This window comes from Caloenas nicobarica, chromosome 8 (assembly GCF_036013445.1).
Source record: "Caloenas nicobarica isolate bCalNic1 chromosome 8, bCalNic1.hap1, whole genome shotgun sequence".
Lineage (NCBI taxonomy): Eukaryota > Metazoa > Chordata > Aves > Columbiformes > Columbidae > Caloenas > Caloenas nicobarica.
Window position 1 is genome coordinate 23,827,704 of NC_088252.1, and position 18,104 is coordinate 23,845,807.

Sequence of the window (18,104 nt, forward strand, 5' to 3'; positions counted from 1 at the left end):
GTGCTCCAATAAGCATTGCAGAATTAGTAGCTGACAGCAAAGGGCTGGTAAGGAATATCTGATAGAGGTGACAGTTTTGCGGCAGTATAGTTGGATCCAAAAGGGTGTATCTCCGAGGCTTTCAGATACTGTTTTAAACTGTCTTGGTTAAACTAGTATGAAAGGCTAGACATACAGCTTTTCTGCTATGATTTGACTATTTTTTTTTTCTTTTTTGGTTGAAATTCAGTAAGGAGTATTTTGGGGTCAAACCAAAATAGCCTCCTTTAAACCAGGTTTATCAATGAAGAGATGTGTGCTGCCTTACGAGCTTTGTAGGTATAGTCCAAAGGCTGCTTTCCCAGGGGATAAATACTGTATGTAAGTTCTGCACAAAAAAAATAGAGTGAGCTGCAATGCGGCTGGCCAGGGAGGAACTGAACTTCCCCAATTTAACCGGATTTGGTGAGCTGGAGACCCTGGTTCATTTCCTCAGTGTTAAATCTCTTGCAATGTTGCTTCTCCAACTTTCGCTTACTTTAGTTTGTTTGGCTTTACGTTTTAGGGTTGTTTGGAAGAGAAGCATGATTATGCTGTTGGCTGGATGCCCAAGTTTAGTGAGGAAAGGGAGCAAAATTGCTGGAAGAGAGAAGATTCGGGAGGCGGATAAGCGGTGTGTGGTGGCATGTATCAGATGTTGGAAGCAGAGCATATGTAAAAACTTCTTTAACCTCAAACACCATAGGAAGGGGTTAGAATTAATGCCTATTTTCCAACATGGATAAACAGTTTCCCTTTGCATCGTGTCTGCTGTAGCAGCGCATGCGGTCGCTGTTTGTGTTCTGTCTGCAGTCCGAATTCCTTCATCATGCTTCCCTTTTAAAGCTATTGAGTTCTGCCCCCTGCTCATCTGAAAAGTGGTTGCATCTCATTGCTGAAGTGTTTGCTTTGCTCCACTGTGTGCCATGGTATACTGTGGTGTGTGCACAGGTGCATATCTGTAATGAGCAAAACTGGGGAATATAATATAACCCTGATCACAAACCTGTATTTGCTACTCTGAGAAGAACTCTGTTTTATTAGAAGTCTGTGTGTTGAGGAACAAAATAAAAAAAACCAGCAGTTTCATGGTTGTTATTAACCAGCTAGTCCAAATCTCAGCTACTGCAAAAATTCATGGCCCCTTTCTTCCCTACACATGCAGCCACACATTCTTGTCGTTATATTGATGTTAGAGATTACACAACTGCAGCATGAATCAGATCACGCCTCAGAAGGGCTGAAAACTATTTGTGGCTGTGGGTTTTTTGCGGGATTTGCTCTCAGTAATGAGACCCGACTGGCTGTGTGGCTGCACAATTGGAAGTGCTGGCGCAAGGGAGGGGATGATAACACATGGCCAGTGAGGAATTGTTCCCTTTGCTGGCTTAGAGTGGCTGACTGTGAAACCAGAGTCTACATTGAAATATTAAAGCTGACAGTTTGAGCCATTTAGGCTACTGATTTTCCTGCTCTACAGCCAACTAGAGGAAAAGCAACAGGAGTTGATGAAACATTAGGAGTTCTCAGTTCCATGCAGGGACTGGAGCTTGTTGGGTTTTGGTTTGTGTTTTGGTTTGTTTTTTTTAAATAAACAAGTTATATTATTCCTTGCAAAAGGAAAACGAAATTACTTTGCAGAGGAAGTGACCCTGTATTGCAAGTTGTTACTCTGATTAGAATGCTTTTCCTCTTCTTGCAGTATTCGTGTGGTCTGCACCTGTGAGAAAATCGTGCGTTTGTTGGGATGTACAGCAGCTGACGTTAAGTGCACGACTGTAAAATACGTTTGTATTTAGTCAGTGTTTTTTATGGCGACACGTGTGAGATTTTCATTCATGTGTACAAGAGAAAGCTAAACTACAGCAAATATGCATTAAAATTCACGTGGAGAGAAAAAAAGGGAGGGAGAATGGGAGTTGGTTTTCTGTTTTCCTCTTTGATCCCAGGTATGACTGAGTTCTCTTATTTAGTATAATTAAAGTTCTTACAGGTCTTTGTACATAGATTTTTCTAGTCTTCACAGAGAACGGTGAATGTTGCAGAGACTAGGCTCAGTAAGAGTTGTACTTGATTCATTTCTTGGTTTTATGTGATATGTTTTAATGGAGAAAAGTTGCTAAAAAAAACAAAGCAAACAAATGTGTAGTTCAAGCAATTTGAAAGCCAGATTCTGCAAAACTCTTTTGTGTGACTGTTCTTAAGATGCCCTGAGTTAAAGAAAAAAAAAAAAAAAGCTAGCGAGGTTTCATTTGGTAATCTAGGTGTTGAAGGAAAAGGTAAATTCTTTGACCATAGTTTTTGCTCACTAAAATTGCTTCAAGCAAGGGATTTGTGAGAGTTCTTTGGAGAAGCGAAGGCTTTTCTTGTTTTTTAAAGCCTTTGGCAAGAAGCTTTGTTATTTGTATTGAATGTTCCAAAATAAAAGTGTAGCCAGAGGAAATAGCGTATGTGAAACTTTGATCCACACATCTGAAACTTGACAATGATTTGGCAATGATTTGAAACAGGTTTTAAAAAGAACAGTATTAAACAGTTTTGATTAAAAGCGTGATACAAACCTTGTCTTTAGCACACAAGGCAGGAAATCTACAGGGCTGATCCCAGTGTGAAGTGTGATCTTTCCATTTGTTTGGCATGTTCTGCAGTATATTCTCAGGTGGGTGAAGCAGGTTGGTGGTAAATTCTGTGTTTCAGGGACAGCGCTGCGAAGTTGACATGTGGAAGAAACCACTGACCTTTGCCTCATTTTCTGTAACTGCAGAAATCATACACTGTTCATGTTCCAAAAAACAGTAGCTTGGAGATTCTTGGTTACAAAATGTTAGTCCATGCAAATGGTTAAAATGCAGTTTAATGCTGCTGGTACTGCTGCTAAATAGGAATGTGATCGTGCATGTCACGGATGGATCTGCTGAGAATTGGAATGTGATAAGTGTATCAAGGATGTATGTCTGAATCTAATTTTTCTTCATGAAATATTGGAAATTGAAATTAGAAATTGGAGGACATAGTTCATTACAGGGCTACAAAAACAATGTAGGTGAAAACAGACTTCATTTTGCCCGTTATTTGGGTATTCCGGCTTGGGCAGTGGTACTGTTGCATTGGCAGCATGCATCACCGAGGAAAACAAGGAAAAGCCTCATCTCGGGTCAGTAAATGCCACCTTCTTTCACCTTAGCTTAATAGTTGTACAACAAGTGTATCTTAGATACATGGGAGAATAGTTGGGAAAACTTCAGGTTTGACAGGACTGGCTGGTAGAAGGTGAGTCAGGAGATGACATTTCTGAGGTTTGTTTTAAGTTAGGGTATGACAAAAGTGGCAGTGTTAAGTCACAGCAGGCAGGAAGAGGTAAAAGCCACCACTGCGGTGTCAGGAAATCCTGCAGGTGTGAAATGAAGCTCTGAGGATGCCAATGATTTTAGAGCTTAGAAAGGAAAACATTCCCAGGTACTGAGTACAGAGACCTGCAAAATCAGAAGTATATCAGAAGTATTCTTTTATGATGATTTCCAGTTTTCTTGTGCAAGAAAACAGCCAGCATAATAATCCCAGTAGCTCATCTGCTTAAGGCTATGCTTTTATTTTATTCATTTTCTTTTAGTAGCTTTATGGGCATGTTTCCTGATAATCATCAGGATCACAAGAATTGCTCTTCTCGGATTTTAATTTCAAGTTCTGAAATGTTTGGGAGGTGAAACAAATCAATTCATAAAACTGGGATCAATACATAACAATGTGCTCCCAATGCATTTGGGAATGTAATTAATCATTCTAATAGAGTTGATTCTAAATGTCATCACATTTCTCAAAAGATCTGGTTAGTGACGTTGTCTGAAAAGTGTCTGTAACCTGAGCAGTTCCTTTCCATGGGACGGTCTGACACTTAGGAGCAGTAGCTGTAAATGACAAGTTCAGGTGAGCTGCTTTCTGTATCCACGAGGTCACTATTACATCAGCTACTTCTAGGATATTCTTCAGTGTTTTATGAGAAGCTGATGATTGCGGTTTTGTTGTTATCATTGTGAAACTGTGGAATTTGCTTCTGGTCTTTAAGTTGCATGTGTGGAAAAAAAGCGTGTTTACACAGTTCCAGATTTTGCATGTATTTCTTGAGCAGCTGTACTTTGTCCTCTTACAGCACTTCATTCTGCCTTTTTCCTTCTGTCACTATACTGGTTGTCAGCCCTCTTGGCTTATCTAATTATTCATATGAAAATATATTTCTGTCTGTAAGCTGCAAGCTAATACATCTTAGATTTGTCTGGTATAAAAGGAAACCTGTGTTTTTAAGATACAACACATGCTTCCTAGTTTCATGGGAACAGAACACTTTCTTGCCCTTCAGCTGAAGTCACCCTAGTTGAGGACAGCATATAGGGACCAGTGTCACCATCAGGATTCAGATCAATTCACAGATACTCATATTGTTGCATTCATGCGCATTCATGGCTGGTGTCACAGAGTGGCAACAGGGATGTTATAGAAGAGATGATACATCGCGGGTGGGAGCCAACAGTTTGCAGCTGTTGACATAATGTCACCATCTCTCTTACGCCAGCGTTTCACCAGCGGCTGTCATGGTGGCTGCTGGCTTTTGGTTTTGAACAGGCAGCCCAAAATTGAGGCTCTGCCGGTTTACATTTAAAAATAAGTAAATAAATAAAATTTTAAATGTGTGTGGGGAATACATGCAGATCTCTGATAAAAATTTGCCTTTTGTCACCAACAACGTTTTGTAGCACAGGCCAGGCCTAGAACTGGCCCTCATTGTCATAGTTAATTGGAATGGGAGCCAAAGCCATATTCCCATTGGAACAGGATTAGCGGACTGGTCACATTAGCATCTCGTGATGAATTGGAATTCACCACCACCCAGCTGGTCTGAGTGCCAGCAACAGTTGAACTGCAGCTCCCTCTCTTTACAGCGTATGCAGTCGGTTAAAGTACCTGGTACCTTAAACAGTGCAGCTTTATGCATCAGTGATTTTCCTTTGGAGATGAACTTTGTGTTACAGATTAACTTAAAGATGTGTGAACACAGCCCTGCGAATGTTTGATGTTAGAGGAACATTCTTCTTTGGGCAGAAAGAGTTTACGTTTAATGCCAAATGATGCAATTTGAAAAGCAGTGTGTTCTCTAGTCACATATAACATTGGATTTCCTGACTTTCTGAACGGAATCCCGATTAAGATGGAAAAGGTCAGTGATCTGGCTCCACTCTGAGATGTCATTTTTGTATTTGTACTGTTGGCTTTTTTATCTTTCACAAAGAGCTTAGTTCCAAAGAATGCTTCCCCTTTACCAAAATTCCACATGATGTTGCCTTCAAGGAAACACATCCATTTTTAGCAGGCTAGAAGAACCCTCTTTAAAGCAGGTTTCTGGTAACAGTAATTTTTAACCCATGGAATGTGAACACAAATCAATCCCAGTTCAAATTATAATAGCCATATTTCACTTGTATGCATTTTATGGTATGTCAAGCAGCAGGGGTGTGCACATACATATTAAAGCAAATGATCTGCATTACGCTGATTACTCCTTGGTTGATTTGACAGTTGTTAGTTGCTGCTTCTTTCATGATACAATATTTGTTTTAAAAAAAAAACTCACAGCAACTTCCTGTTGTTGTTCTGAGAAATTGAGAGAGATCTTTGCACAAATTTTAGTTTGCACAATGATTTGTACTATGACACCTTTTTAATTTCTAGTTATTGTTGAACAGTTATTTTATGGATACCGTAGCAGAAACATATCACTAAAACAAGTCTTAACTGATAAGATATTTTCAATAAAATACCTGATTTTTTTGTTCCTTTACATGACTCCCATATTCTCTTTTGGAAAAGCACCAGCGACTGCTGTACTGCAAGGCAGCATATATGTCAATATGGAACCAGTCACTGGAGTGGTTTTTTTCTTTACTTCTCTCCTGGTTTTGTTAGAGCTGTTCCTGTCGTTCAGATATTTTTAGGAGGAAAGCCGAGAAGAGGATGGAGTTGTTTAATTTTTTCATTCAATGGCTGCTGTGCTCTCTGCCCTGTTTCTGGTCCCATTTAAGGTCTGCGTTCTGGAGTGGGGGAGAGTTCCAGAGAAAACGGCCAAAATCAAAAATGTCACTAAATCTTAGGGATGCTACGTCCTGGACTTTGGGAAATGTAAATACTTGTTGGAGGGCAAGGCAGGGACTGCAAATACCCAAAGGCAGTTCTTCACTTGCGGGTTCAGAATTCACACTGTATTTTATCATATATTGCTTCTGTCTAATTCTTGAGGTAGTCTTGATTCACAGTATAGCTTAGTCTTTTTTTTTTTTTTCCTAGCACTTGCCTTTTTTTATGGTCCTGGCAGACCCACCCTCTTAGCTCCCCATTTGAGCACGTGAAATCATGAATGCCGGTATAACCGTTTCTCATGACCATCATGCCAGTAAAAATGCTGCAGCCTTATTAACCAAACTTGTAATTAGTTAGACCCGTTTTGCATGATTTGAGAGACTATACTGCAACATCAAAATGCAGCTCCGATTTAGTCTACTTTCCGCTGAATTTCTACTGCTAAACGGAAATGCCGAGTTTTAAAATCACTGCAGATTGAGGGAAGTCTAGAAAAACTCAGTTGTTGCTGCTAACCAGCTTTGGTGTCTCTTTTCTATCATGCTGTGAGGTCATTTGTTGATTAAAAAAGTGTATTTTAATTTCTTCGTACCTAATGTTATTTTTTAGTGAGTTATTATTTAGAAATACTAAACCATAGCTCAGAATATATGAAGTTCTTGACCAGTACTCCCTGCCTTATGGTCTGGACAATATGCGAACAGTAGATTTTAAATGTTCCTTGGTAAGATAAAGTGAAACAAAAAGCAATTGAGAATTCTCATGTTTGTGATTAAACCCTTTCCAAAACAGAGTTGAAAGAAACCTTATGAGTCTTCTACCAGAAAATGTGGATCATTACTTGGGAAGCCTATTTCTTTGTTAAAATGGGTAGTGTTCAAACAGACTTGGCCAGCACAGCTGTGTATTGGGAGATAGGTGGTGGAATTCAGTTCCAACCTCCAGAGTCCCTAAGAAAAACACACCTTATAGGTGAACCGATGTTGTAATAATTCTTTAAAATAAATAGCTGCTTAAAAATCTAGTCAATGTGGAAGCTAAGTATTTTTTTTCTCAATTACTCTGGCTTGTTTCTTGTAATCTCTGAAATAATTTGCATTCTTCTCCCTTTCTTATACGGTAACATGGAACTGTACTGTGAAACCTTATGGCAGGTTGTATGTATCACAGCTAATTTCAGTGATTACAAATACTATGATTGGCTGCACTTATTAGAAATTTTTTGCGATGCATCATTTTTATTTGTGTTGGGACAGTATGCGTGTTTTGAAATCACTCTTCTCCTGTTACGTTTTACAACAATGTTGGCACAGGAGAGCTCCCATTCGGAATGTCGCAATTTTGGACATCACATTGTTGCATAGTTTTAACGCTGTTGCTCTGCTTTTAATCTACTGCAGCTCTACAACTTGGTGGAGGACTGGGTCAGAGTTTGCTGTCATTTTCACTAAAACATTAATGAGAAATTATGGAAGTAAAGCAGAGGAAACCCTAGAACAGACTAGTGTGTTATGGGAGATGGCTTGTGCAAATTAAGTGTCTGTTGCATAAATTCCCTTCAGAGTGTATGTGTCTCTGCAGGATATACACAGATGCTTTACTGATTCCTTTACTGTCTACAGATTCTTAAGCAGGTTCTGTTCAGTCTGATTCATTTGCTGTTTCCACTTAGGCTGGAGTTTGGTGGTTGCATTCAATCAGCAAAATAATCCCTGCTGCCTGAACAGGGGACTCTGCTGCCTGCACCGTTGTTTTCTCCCTGGTGCTGGCATAGGGGCCGTGCGATTAGGTGATCAGAAAAACTGTTCTATTGAATTCCAATCAGAGTTTCCCACAAACTCTGGCAATACAAAGAGCCTGGGATGAGCAACAGAAGTAAGAAACTTTGGGGTTGGCAGTAGCAGGAAGCAGGATCCATCACTGTGGCCTTTTTTTGCATTTTATGCATTTATCTCATATTTTACCTGGCTAGTGTATGGTAAGATGAGGGTGTCTATGGAAGCTGACTTCAGCGGTCTCTAAGTGCAGGTTCTTCTTTGCTCTTAGAAGAAAAAAAGCAGGTGGAAGGTTGCCTCTCAAAAAATGGAAAAGGGGACAAAGATCTCAAACTGTTTTCTGTCATAAGGGAGTTAAACAATTCTAGATATGCAATGCAGACTTAGTGATGATTACTTCCGTTTTGTAATTTTAGCTCCCACTATTAGAACTGGTCAGAAATGTTCATTTTAAAGTGTTTGGTTTTCAAAATCAAATTTGGACAAGTTTAAGCTGACATCATGTTTGAGGCTGACACAAGCTGGAAAAAAGCATGTAGCGTGATTTTTTTTTTTTTTAATAAATTTACTGTTGTTATTATAATTTATTTAATACTCATTGCTAAACAAATAAGGACTTTTGTTATGTTCCCTGTTACCTTTTGGTATCGGTGGATTAGAAGTTTCCATGATTTTGATGTTTTCTTATGTGTGTGCACTGTGTAACATCTGCTGAACTTGATACCCACCATAGCCTCTGCTTTAGTTTGCTTCAGTCACACCTGTAGATCAGATAATGCAGTTCCTTCCCACTTGTGCTTTAAAGTACAAGGTTTTTCGTAGTGTTTCTTTCTACTGAGATTTTTAATTACTGGTTGTTTTTCAGTAGTAGCTGATGGCTTGTTCTAAACCTTGATATAGACCTAGAGTCAGTTCCAGCTGCTCTTGGAATGTGTTATTTTCCTTGGGCAACCTAGAGCAGCAGACATGGGAACAGTGCGAGGCAGGATAGCTCTGGCGAGGGTTTGGTTGGGTTTTTTTACCCTGGAAAAGCTTCCCTTAAAAAAAGTCAAGGGCACAAGACCTATCTGCATTGGCAGTCTTTAAAAAGTAATCTGTATTGGATGGTTCCTTCATGGAATACTGAAATCACTCTGTCAGATTGTTGTATATGTTTTGGAGTGAGAGCTTTTATCCTTTTGTGCTGATGAGGAGAAAATGAAATACAAAACAAATAAAGAAAATAGCAATTAAATTTGGATTTTTTTTTTTTTAATCCTTCATGACACCAATTCAGGTTAGATGGGTTTTTACAATGAATGTCTGCCCTCCCTTAAAAACGTAAAGGTGAAACGTCAGTTTATTAAACAGGCAGAATGTCTCTAGGAACTCCCTGCTGACACAAGGTGTGAGAATTAAGCGCTGGGTGTGTTTGTGAGAATTGTCCTTTGGCATGTACAAGCAAGAGCTTTCCTTGACCTTTACAGGAAAGAGAACCCTTGGCAACTGCATTATTTATCACAATGCAGCTTTTACTCTTGAAAGAGAGTAATACTGATGGATATTTCATACATACGGACTGGTAATTGGAGCTGGATAAGGAATAATATTGGTTCTTCAAATACTAACATTTGGTAGTGGTTTTGGTTAAACTTGCGTCTCTTGCCAAGCAAGGAATGTACGATCACAAAGAAATAGTAAACCTTACTGCTGGCAGCAAGCAGAGCATTTCTCTCCTGCCGGGGAGATCTTTTATTGAAAATCCCTCTATTGCTTGGTTGAGATTACAGGCTCGAACTAGTATCCCCTTCTGAAGGAGGGAATGCTTTGGTTGGAATATAGTGTGTGCCTCATGCTTCCCCTGTTGGAACTGTAACCTACAAATATGAATATATCTATATAAAGGATATATTTTAGACCAGAAATCTGAAGCTGAGATTTCCATATAGCAGGGAGTACCTTAGTAGGGGGCTGGGAGAAAAATACTTTGATTCTTTTCATGACAGCACTGCCCAACCAATACCGACTCCATAATCTAAAGATGGTCCTGGAACAGAGATTTGAAGCTGGGCTTTCAGCATCTTAAACCATCTTCCTCTAAGCAGAAGGCAGTTTGGGATGTGTAAGCATGACTATGAAAGGAATGTTGCATCTGGCTCTCCCTTTTTTCATTGCAGCTGTAAGATTTTAAAATATATTGATTTATTTTGTGTGTGAAGTGAGTCGCTTCATAATCTTGAAAATTTTGCAGGCAGAACAGTGAAAATTATTCCTGTCCAACTGTTCCATCACTGTGTGTGATGGCAAATATACAGACAATACTTGTCCTCGTGAAGTTTTAAGACAGCTTTACTGCATGTTTCTTTTTTCCCTCCCTTCAGATTTCTCCCGGAACAGACTGTCAGAGCTTCCAGCAGAGGCATGTCACTTTGTCTCCCTCGAGAGTCTTAATTTGTACCAGAACTGCATTCGATATATCCCAGAGGCTGTTTTGAACTTACAGTCTTTAACGTTTCTAAATATCAGGTAACAATTGTCTCAGAAATTTTGCTCTAGCATCAATAGTCTAGGTTTATAAATGTTGATGCATCATAAGTAACACTAACATGGTGTGTAATCCTCACATTGTTACATTGTATGTCATTGATTCAAAGCAACCCAAACCAGTCTTACCCACTTAAGTGGATCAGAGAGCATGAGGAGTAAGCAACAGCTTGTAAAAGTGGAGGATGAAGAGGAAAGCTAATTCCAGCTCACAAAATTAATTCCAGTAGTTTTCATGTGAAACACAGGCATGCAGACTGAAAAGAGAGGACGGAGCTTTTGGATAGTCTTCACAGTTCAGCTCTCAGCAGCTGCATAAGGCTTATGCAATTGACCTTTACCTTCGCTGTACTGGTGTCTTTTAAAGATCTTTCTCTGCTAGCATTAAAAGCTAATTGCTGCAACTTGGCCTGTTGATGAAATTCAACTGTGTACAGTGTCCTCCATTTGTAGAAGGTCTTTTAAGAGGTGTGGAAAGCCATTCATCACAAATTGGCAGTGATATCTATCACAAAAGCCTTCAGGCTATTTCCTTCTGCTGTGAGACCTCTGCCAATTTAGTATGCTTATGTTTCTTTATTTTCTTTTTTTTTAATTGATGGTGAGAATTGTAGGAATAGGATATGAATCAGGTATGGATTTCCTATTGCTGTGATGTCCAGTAGGTGCAGTCCAATTATTATCATTTTATAAACTGCTCTTGGTTCACCTATTGCTCAGAACTTTTTTTTGGTTTTTTTGCCTTAATAGTGGGGAAATCTGTGTTTCAAGCATGAAATGATACAGCAGCATATTTGGGTAAATTTTAACACCCGATCGAAGCCTTAGTTAAGATCCTAATAGCTTTTTTTTTTAATTATCTAGTCACTCCTCCTTGCTATATTTTATTTTGGAAGGGCATCTTTCTCTTTTACAATCGATTCTTATTCTGCCTGATTCTCAGCTGAGGTTACAATCCAGTCATATGACCTCATACTTGCTCTAACAGTGGTTTATTATGAAATCTCCAAGACTGTATTTTGGAATAGTGGAATCCATCGTACCAAGATTCTTGATCCACATGACTTACTGAATATTTAAAGTATATTTCTAATGGAGTAAGTAATGACTTTCTCTGTGGCATTTTGTATGTGCTGACCTGCAATACTACCTGTCGTAAGGGCTTTTGCAAAACGCTGTTCAAACACACTCCTTTGTGACAGGGGTGGCCAGTTATCAAAAGCACTTGAAAGGGCAGGAAAATATCATATTCCCCAGCACTGCGTTTGAAAACATCTGATCAGGCTTGGTACTTGATATTCAGAATTTGTTCACACATAATTAGATAAAGCAAGTAATGAAGAAGGATTTGATGGAACTACTTTTACAGTAATTATATAAAAACTGAGTTGATCATCCAAATGGATGCTTTTTGCATGTGTCTTTCATTGCATTAAGATGAGAGGTGATTTCTCATTAGAGTTCTGATGATTTTGTTTTCTTTCTGTCCAAAAAGCCGAAACCAGCTTTCAACATTGCCAGTACACCTCTGTAGCCTACCGCTAAAGGTTTTGATAGCGAGTAATAATAAGTTGGTTTCAATACCTGAAGAAATTGGACAGCTCAGACAACTGACAGAGCTTGTAAGTATACAGTTATTTTTTAACTGTTACTGTTCAGTCTTTGATTTTTAATTGATGTGTTTAATAGGTTTGGAGGTGCTTCAGAAGAAATAACAGGATTTCTTAAACTGATGCTATCTGGGCATGTGCAAGATCAACATCCCATTTCTCATTCTGCTGAGAACTTTGTGGTTGTAAGCCAGTCATTTGTATGCAATAGCAAGTTACTTAAATCTGCTCTTAGCCTAAGGAAGATTTTTCTCTGCCATAGTATTTCCAACTATGTTTTGACTTCGTATAGAGGTGTTAGAAAAATGTTTGAAATACTCTGAGATTTAAAAGAAAATTATGTTGTGGTAAGATGCCTTGCACTGGACAACAAATGCTCCACGTCAATTTAAGAAAGAGTCTTCCCTGTTTTTGAAAGGAAAGCTGGATGGAATTAGAGCTGTTGGTGCGTTGTTTCTGGCAAAAAGCTTTTATATAGCAAGTTGCACTGTCTCAAATAGTATGCAATAACTTGAATGAGAACTTGAAATAGACTTCTACATCTGAATGCTTAATCTTTTAAATCTTTTATTGCCCCTTATATTTAAAATTAAAATAATGCTTTACATCGGCAATGAGATATAAGGAACATAAGGATCTGAGGTGTTGTGTAAATAGTTGTCTTTTTATTTCAGTCCCTAAATAAAACACTATCTATTGTAATTAACAGAGGCTTACCAGTCAGTGCTGGTAATGTCAAAACCACTAACTCATTCTTTACTCTTACTTTGTAGGATGTGAGCTGTAATGAAATACAGACAATACCTCCGCAGATTGGCAATTTGGAATCCTTGCGGGACCTAAATGTCAGAAGAAATAATTTGGTGCGTTTACCTGAAGGTGAGATAAAGGCCGTCAGTTGCAACAGCAGAAATTTCAAGCACTTCTTTATTTCCAATGCATTTTTCTTCCCCTGAGAACTAGAAGCAGTGTACTTGATTATTTTGTAAAACACATATTTTTATACTCTTGCTTTTAAATCTGCTGAATTGTGTTTATTTTCTATCTGCAGAACTCGCTGAGTTGCCTTTGATTCGATTAGATTTCTCCTGCAATAAAATAACAACAATACCAGTTTGTTATAGGAACCTCAGACATCTGCAGACCATCATGTTAGAGAACAACCCTCTCCAGTCTCCCCCTGCACAGGTAAACTGCAGCAAGGAATTCAGATGATGAGTTCAACTAACAAGGGCAGAACAAAGTTAACAGCTGAAGGATTATATTACAAACTTTATTTAAGAACGAGAGAACTTGAAACAAATTGTATTGTCTAAGAGGGTTAAATATACAGCACAGGTTGAAAAATCCCTTTTTCTTACTTTACTGTATTAGTAGTCTCACCTGTGGGATATTACTAAGAATTCCACTGTTGGCATTGTACTAAAGTTAGCTGAACATTTCTGCTTTCATCGTAGGAGAGAGGAAGCTCTGTTAGGCAAGAGGGGGTTTTGTGCCACTCAGATGTCAAAATTTCGACTGAGGCCTCAGTGCTGCTCTGTGCAGGTTCACTTTGCAGCAAAGTGCTCAAATTGGCCTTTGACCTAGAAGCTGCAATATGGTTAGCGAGTAATTTGATTTTTAATGCGGCTGTAAAAGCCCTTGGGTGTTATAAGCTCTCCTCTGAGCTGCTGCTTCCAAGTCAGGAGTGGCACTTGCTAAGACCTGTGGCTTCAGCAGGGCTTTGCCTCTGTTTTGAAAGCCAAGACAGCTGTTATTTGCTTCCTTCACTGTAAATTGGAGCTTGCTCTGGCAGTCCGCCACTGCCATTCAAAGCTGGGCATGGGTGGGATGCATCTGTTTTGTTGCCAAGGGCATAAATTCTAGTACTTGTAAATGCTTATGTCTTGTTTGCATGGGGAAATTTCAGCATCCAGCTGACAAAGTTGCATGCAGACCAGATGTACTTGAAGGACAGCTTCCATTTGTCTCACGGGCATCCTGTGGTGCTCCTCTATAGCTGTTTCTCTAAAATGCAGTAAGATAAGAAGATGCACTGGTTGACATAAATATGCCTATTTGTTACTCTCAACTACAGGTTAAATGTCTGTAGAGTACTTTGAAAATGTATTGTCAAATTATACTTGTGTATTTTTTTTTTAAGATATGTATAAAAGGAAAAATTCACATATTTAAATACCTGAACATAGAAGCATGCAAGATAGCTCCAGACTTGCCTGATTATGATAGGAGACCTATGGGATTTGGATCCTGGTAAGTTTGGCACAACCCAAGTTCCTAGTTTTGATGACATTCGGGAAAATTTTGTCAGTTATCTGAGTTAAAAAAAAAAAAGAAATCCGAGGACTGTTAATTGGTAAGTGCATTGATGGAGGTGGCTTTGAAGAATATCATCTGTGTTATCTCATGGTGTATTCTAACAAGGTAGCACTACGTAAGAAGCGAGGAGCAGTTCAGAAGAAAACCTGGGTAATATATGAAAGGCAGCGTAAAAGCTGATATACCGTAATAAGAGTGTGTTGGTATCTTCACAATATAGGGATTGTTCTTGTGTTGTTAAGGTGTTCAGTTTATGAGATCTTAATATTTTCCACATCCTTACTGAAGTATATCCCTGCTGTGATTTTTAACCTTCTGTACAGAATTTTATAACTGCTTGCTTGAACCACAGGTGTAAGTGCTGATCTCCACCCCATCAGTAAACTGTTATTCTTGGCAAACTTTCACTTGGCACGATTGCTTAGCTTTGTAACACAAATATTGGAACGGTCAACCATATCAGCTGCTATATTAAGATGTCTAGAGAAAAGCGTCAGTTAAGATTATTTCTTTTACATGATACAGAAGAAAGGAAGTCAGTAAAGTGTGAAACTAAATATATATAAAAATTACCTCGGTCACCTTGGAAGGCGGTATTAAGGTGTGGAGGAATAGGTTTGCTAAAGGGTGTATCACTGTCTGAGCAGCAATAAAACACAAATCAGAGAGTCTCACAATAAATCATCATGGGTCAGATCTGTGAGGAAGAATTTGCATGAGGGACTGACAGAGTGATTCCTCATCAGCACTGAATGTCTTAAATTATTTTTCTAGTTGAGGTCAATATATGAGCATTTTATGAGTGTTACTCAGTTTCTTAGAGCTGTCGCAGGTGGTTTCTACATAATGCTGGGGATACTGTCTTGTTACTGAAAAGTCTCTAAATGTTAAACTGTCATGATCTGTTTAGCATAGTTTATTTTTTTTAATAGAAACTCCAACAAAAATCAGTGAGCTGTGTGATTACTGATTTATTGTTGTCCGTAGCTGTAAATTACTTTGAAAGTTTTCATTTATTTGTGAAATGAGACGAACTTATGTATTTTAATCATAGTTTAGAATTATGAATGAAAAAACAAGTGCAGAACTGGTTGAGGGTGCTTTTCCAGACTTGCTTCCAGATTCAGTTGCATGAAATGAGCTTCAGCTGCCTTTCCTGCCGCTGCATTTCCATCCCCAAGAGGGGACAAGAGTTGGTGGTAGAATTATTTGTTGTTACCGTACTGTTTAGGGCCTTTAGTGTTGCAAGTGGTTCCTCATGTGTTCTTGTGGAAATTGGCATGTGAGAAATAAAAGCATTCACCTACAATATAGTTAATATTTCCAGGCAAGTCACAAGAGCTTTATGTTTGTTATCTTCAAAGGTGACCAACAGAAATAAGATATCAGGCAGTACACCTAGACTTTGTTGCTGTTTTATCTGATAAGCGAGGTGAAATACCATGGAAGTTAAGAATTTGAAACTGAGTTGTAGAGATTCTTAAAGTTTAAGGAAGTTTCAGTCATGCTGTCGGTTGACTCCTGATCAAACATTTTGTAATAACAAAGTTGTTAATGCTGCTAATGAAACAAGATATTATGGCAGGAAGTGTGGTTTGGAGGTTACAGTGCAGCTGATTATTTGTTTTAGCTTTGTCAAATTATATTGAACTGTTTTACCAGAGTGAAATCTTGTATGTTACAGGCCTTTTCTACACATAAGCTATGTGAGGTTTATCTCGCAGCAAGAGTTGATCTGCTGCAGCCCAGTCTCTCATTTGCAACACTGAAGTTCAGAGCAGCTCAGGATGGTGCTGGAGTGAATGTATTGGTGGGAGGCAGAACTGTCGAAGCTGCGGAGCAGTTCTTTTGGCGCTGAGGCAGACTGCTATAGTCCAGAGTTACGAGGTTTAAAATATGAAGTACTCATGCATGAACCAATGTAGTGGGTATTTTGGGACTTGGGCAACTGTTCTTTCTTACAGGAGGTAAAAATGTGTGGTTTAGGGTGGCTTTGGGGCTGTGTCTTTGAAACGTTGGCAAGTGGTGTCTTTCCTTTGGCTGTTGGCCTTACCAGGCATTTGGTTTCTTATCCTTTGATTTCAAGCCTTACGTAGCTTCCCGGATAAGTTGTAGTTGCCTCAAAATGCTGTGATCTATCCAAATGCCTTTGTCATTCCTTGCAGGTTGTTGATCAGGGAGGAATAAAAATCCTAAGTCTCAGCTGATTTTGGGATGTCTGCTGTATGATTATAAACATGTGAAGTGTGCAGCATTGCATAGCTGGTTTTAGATGTGAGAGCTGGCGAGAGAGAAAGCAGTTTTCATGGTAAAAAGGAAGAGTCCTGGGCACAGTGATTAAGAATTTTTGAGGTTCCAGATAACCTTAGTTGTAGATGTATTGCTTTTCAAAATCTCTTAATTGAAAAGGGTTAAAAGAAGGAAAATTGTACCAAGATACTTCCCCAGTTTTGAGATGTAGCCAAAGAGTCATTTCAATACTCTTCAATTTGCAATAATTGTTCAACTTTGAACAGGGTTCTCAGGAGATTCTGAAAATATTGCTGCATTTAAAATGGTATTATACTGCAGATGGATTTCTCTTTGCCTTATGGTTTAAATCCAATATTTGAGTACTGTGAACTGTTAGCCTAAGTATGGTTCTGTTGTCAGTGATTCAGGTTAATACTTTTTTAACTGCACTGGGAGATTTCATGGTCATTCTTTTTTCTTCCCTACCCAAAAGAAGTTTGGTTTGTTTTAATTTTTTTTTTCATTCTCCTCCTGTTTTTTTCTAGGCGTTTACTATGCAGATGATCTTTGTGTTGAAATACAGAGCCATAAAGGTGGAACTCTTGAGTTAAGCAAAACTCCATGCAGATGCAAGAGCTCCTCTTTTGGTGTACATTTGCAAAATCTAGATTTGCATAGAGGCTGATGTATTCCTTAACATTTCTCATCTGTAGCCCTCCATTCCGCCTCTTAATTTTTGCTAGTTTACGTCTATCTGAAATTTGAAATAGGCCAGAGTAACAGTCTGTCGCTGTAGTACAAAGTCCCATGCATGCATACGGTGCTGCATGAATTGTGATAACAACAGTAATAATAGTAATTTGAAAATAAGTATTTCCTGAAAGAGGGATTTCAGAGGGAGCAACAACTTGAGAGCGATACCAGTGAGAAAATGACCTACAATTTAGTCACGATGGGGTGAAGCAATTAGCTTCCTGAAATTCATTCGTCCTTGTGTATTATGTAGTAATTACTGCTGCAGTTCTCCCTGGGTCATCGAGTGCCAGCAAGACAGTGGAGCTGTTGTGAGATGCCATCTGCAGAGGATCAGACACATCCCATTGTCTCTGTTGCTGGAGCTCTCTGCAGCAGTTGCCAGACTTGACATCTGTGGTGACTGTACTGCTGAATTACAGAGCTTCTGAGCCCAGAAAGTTGGAGAAGAACTGGGTGGCTGCTTGATTATGTGTATTGTAACACTGGGCACGTGTCTAACGCTTTTTGTCTAGACATATTATTGACAAAGCCAGGCTCTCTAGATGAAAACTGTACTGCTATATTTATTGTATTATGAAGTATTTGAAATACTGTCCAGCTTTCTGCACAGTTTCTTAGGTAGGTGATTATGATGAAGACAACAGGTGTGTAATACATTCTGCTTACTTTTGTGTTTAAGTGTATTCTGATACATCTGTATTTTTAGTAATTTTGCATGGATTTGTGCTTACTTGTGAGAAAGTTT

At 38.8% G+C, this 18,104-nt stretch overlaps 1 protein-coding gene across 19 annotated transcripts in view; it reads left to right on the forward strand.

Annotated features, from left to right (window-relative positions):
- The window catches only part of LRCH3 (leucine rich repeats and calponin homology domain containing 3), a 65,556-nt gene that overhangs the window by 15,394 nt on the left and 32,058 nt on the right, over positions 1–18,104 (forward strand). For all 19 annotated transcript variants that reach the window (XM_065639876.1, XM_065639878.1, XM_065639885.1 and 16 more), the window contains exons 2-6: positions 10,280–10,424; positions 11,938–12,064; positions 12,826–12,931; positions 13,104–13,240; positions 14,196–14,305. In XM_065639876.1, coding sequence (XP_065495948.1) covers positions 10,280–10,424; positions 11,938–12,064; positions 12,826–12,931; positions 13,104–13,240; positions 14,196–14,305 — 625 coding nt within the window. The remainder of the gene's footprint in view (positions 1–10,279; positions 10,425–11,937; positions 12,065–12,825; positions 12,932–13,103; positions 13,241–14,195; positions 14,306–18,104) is intronic.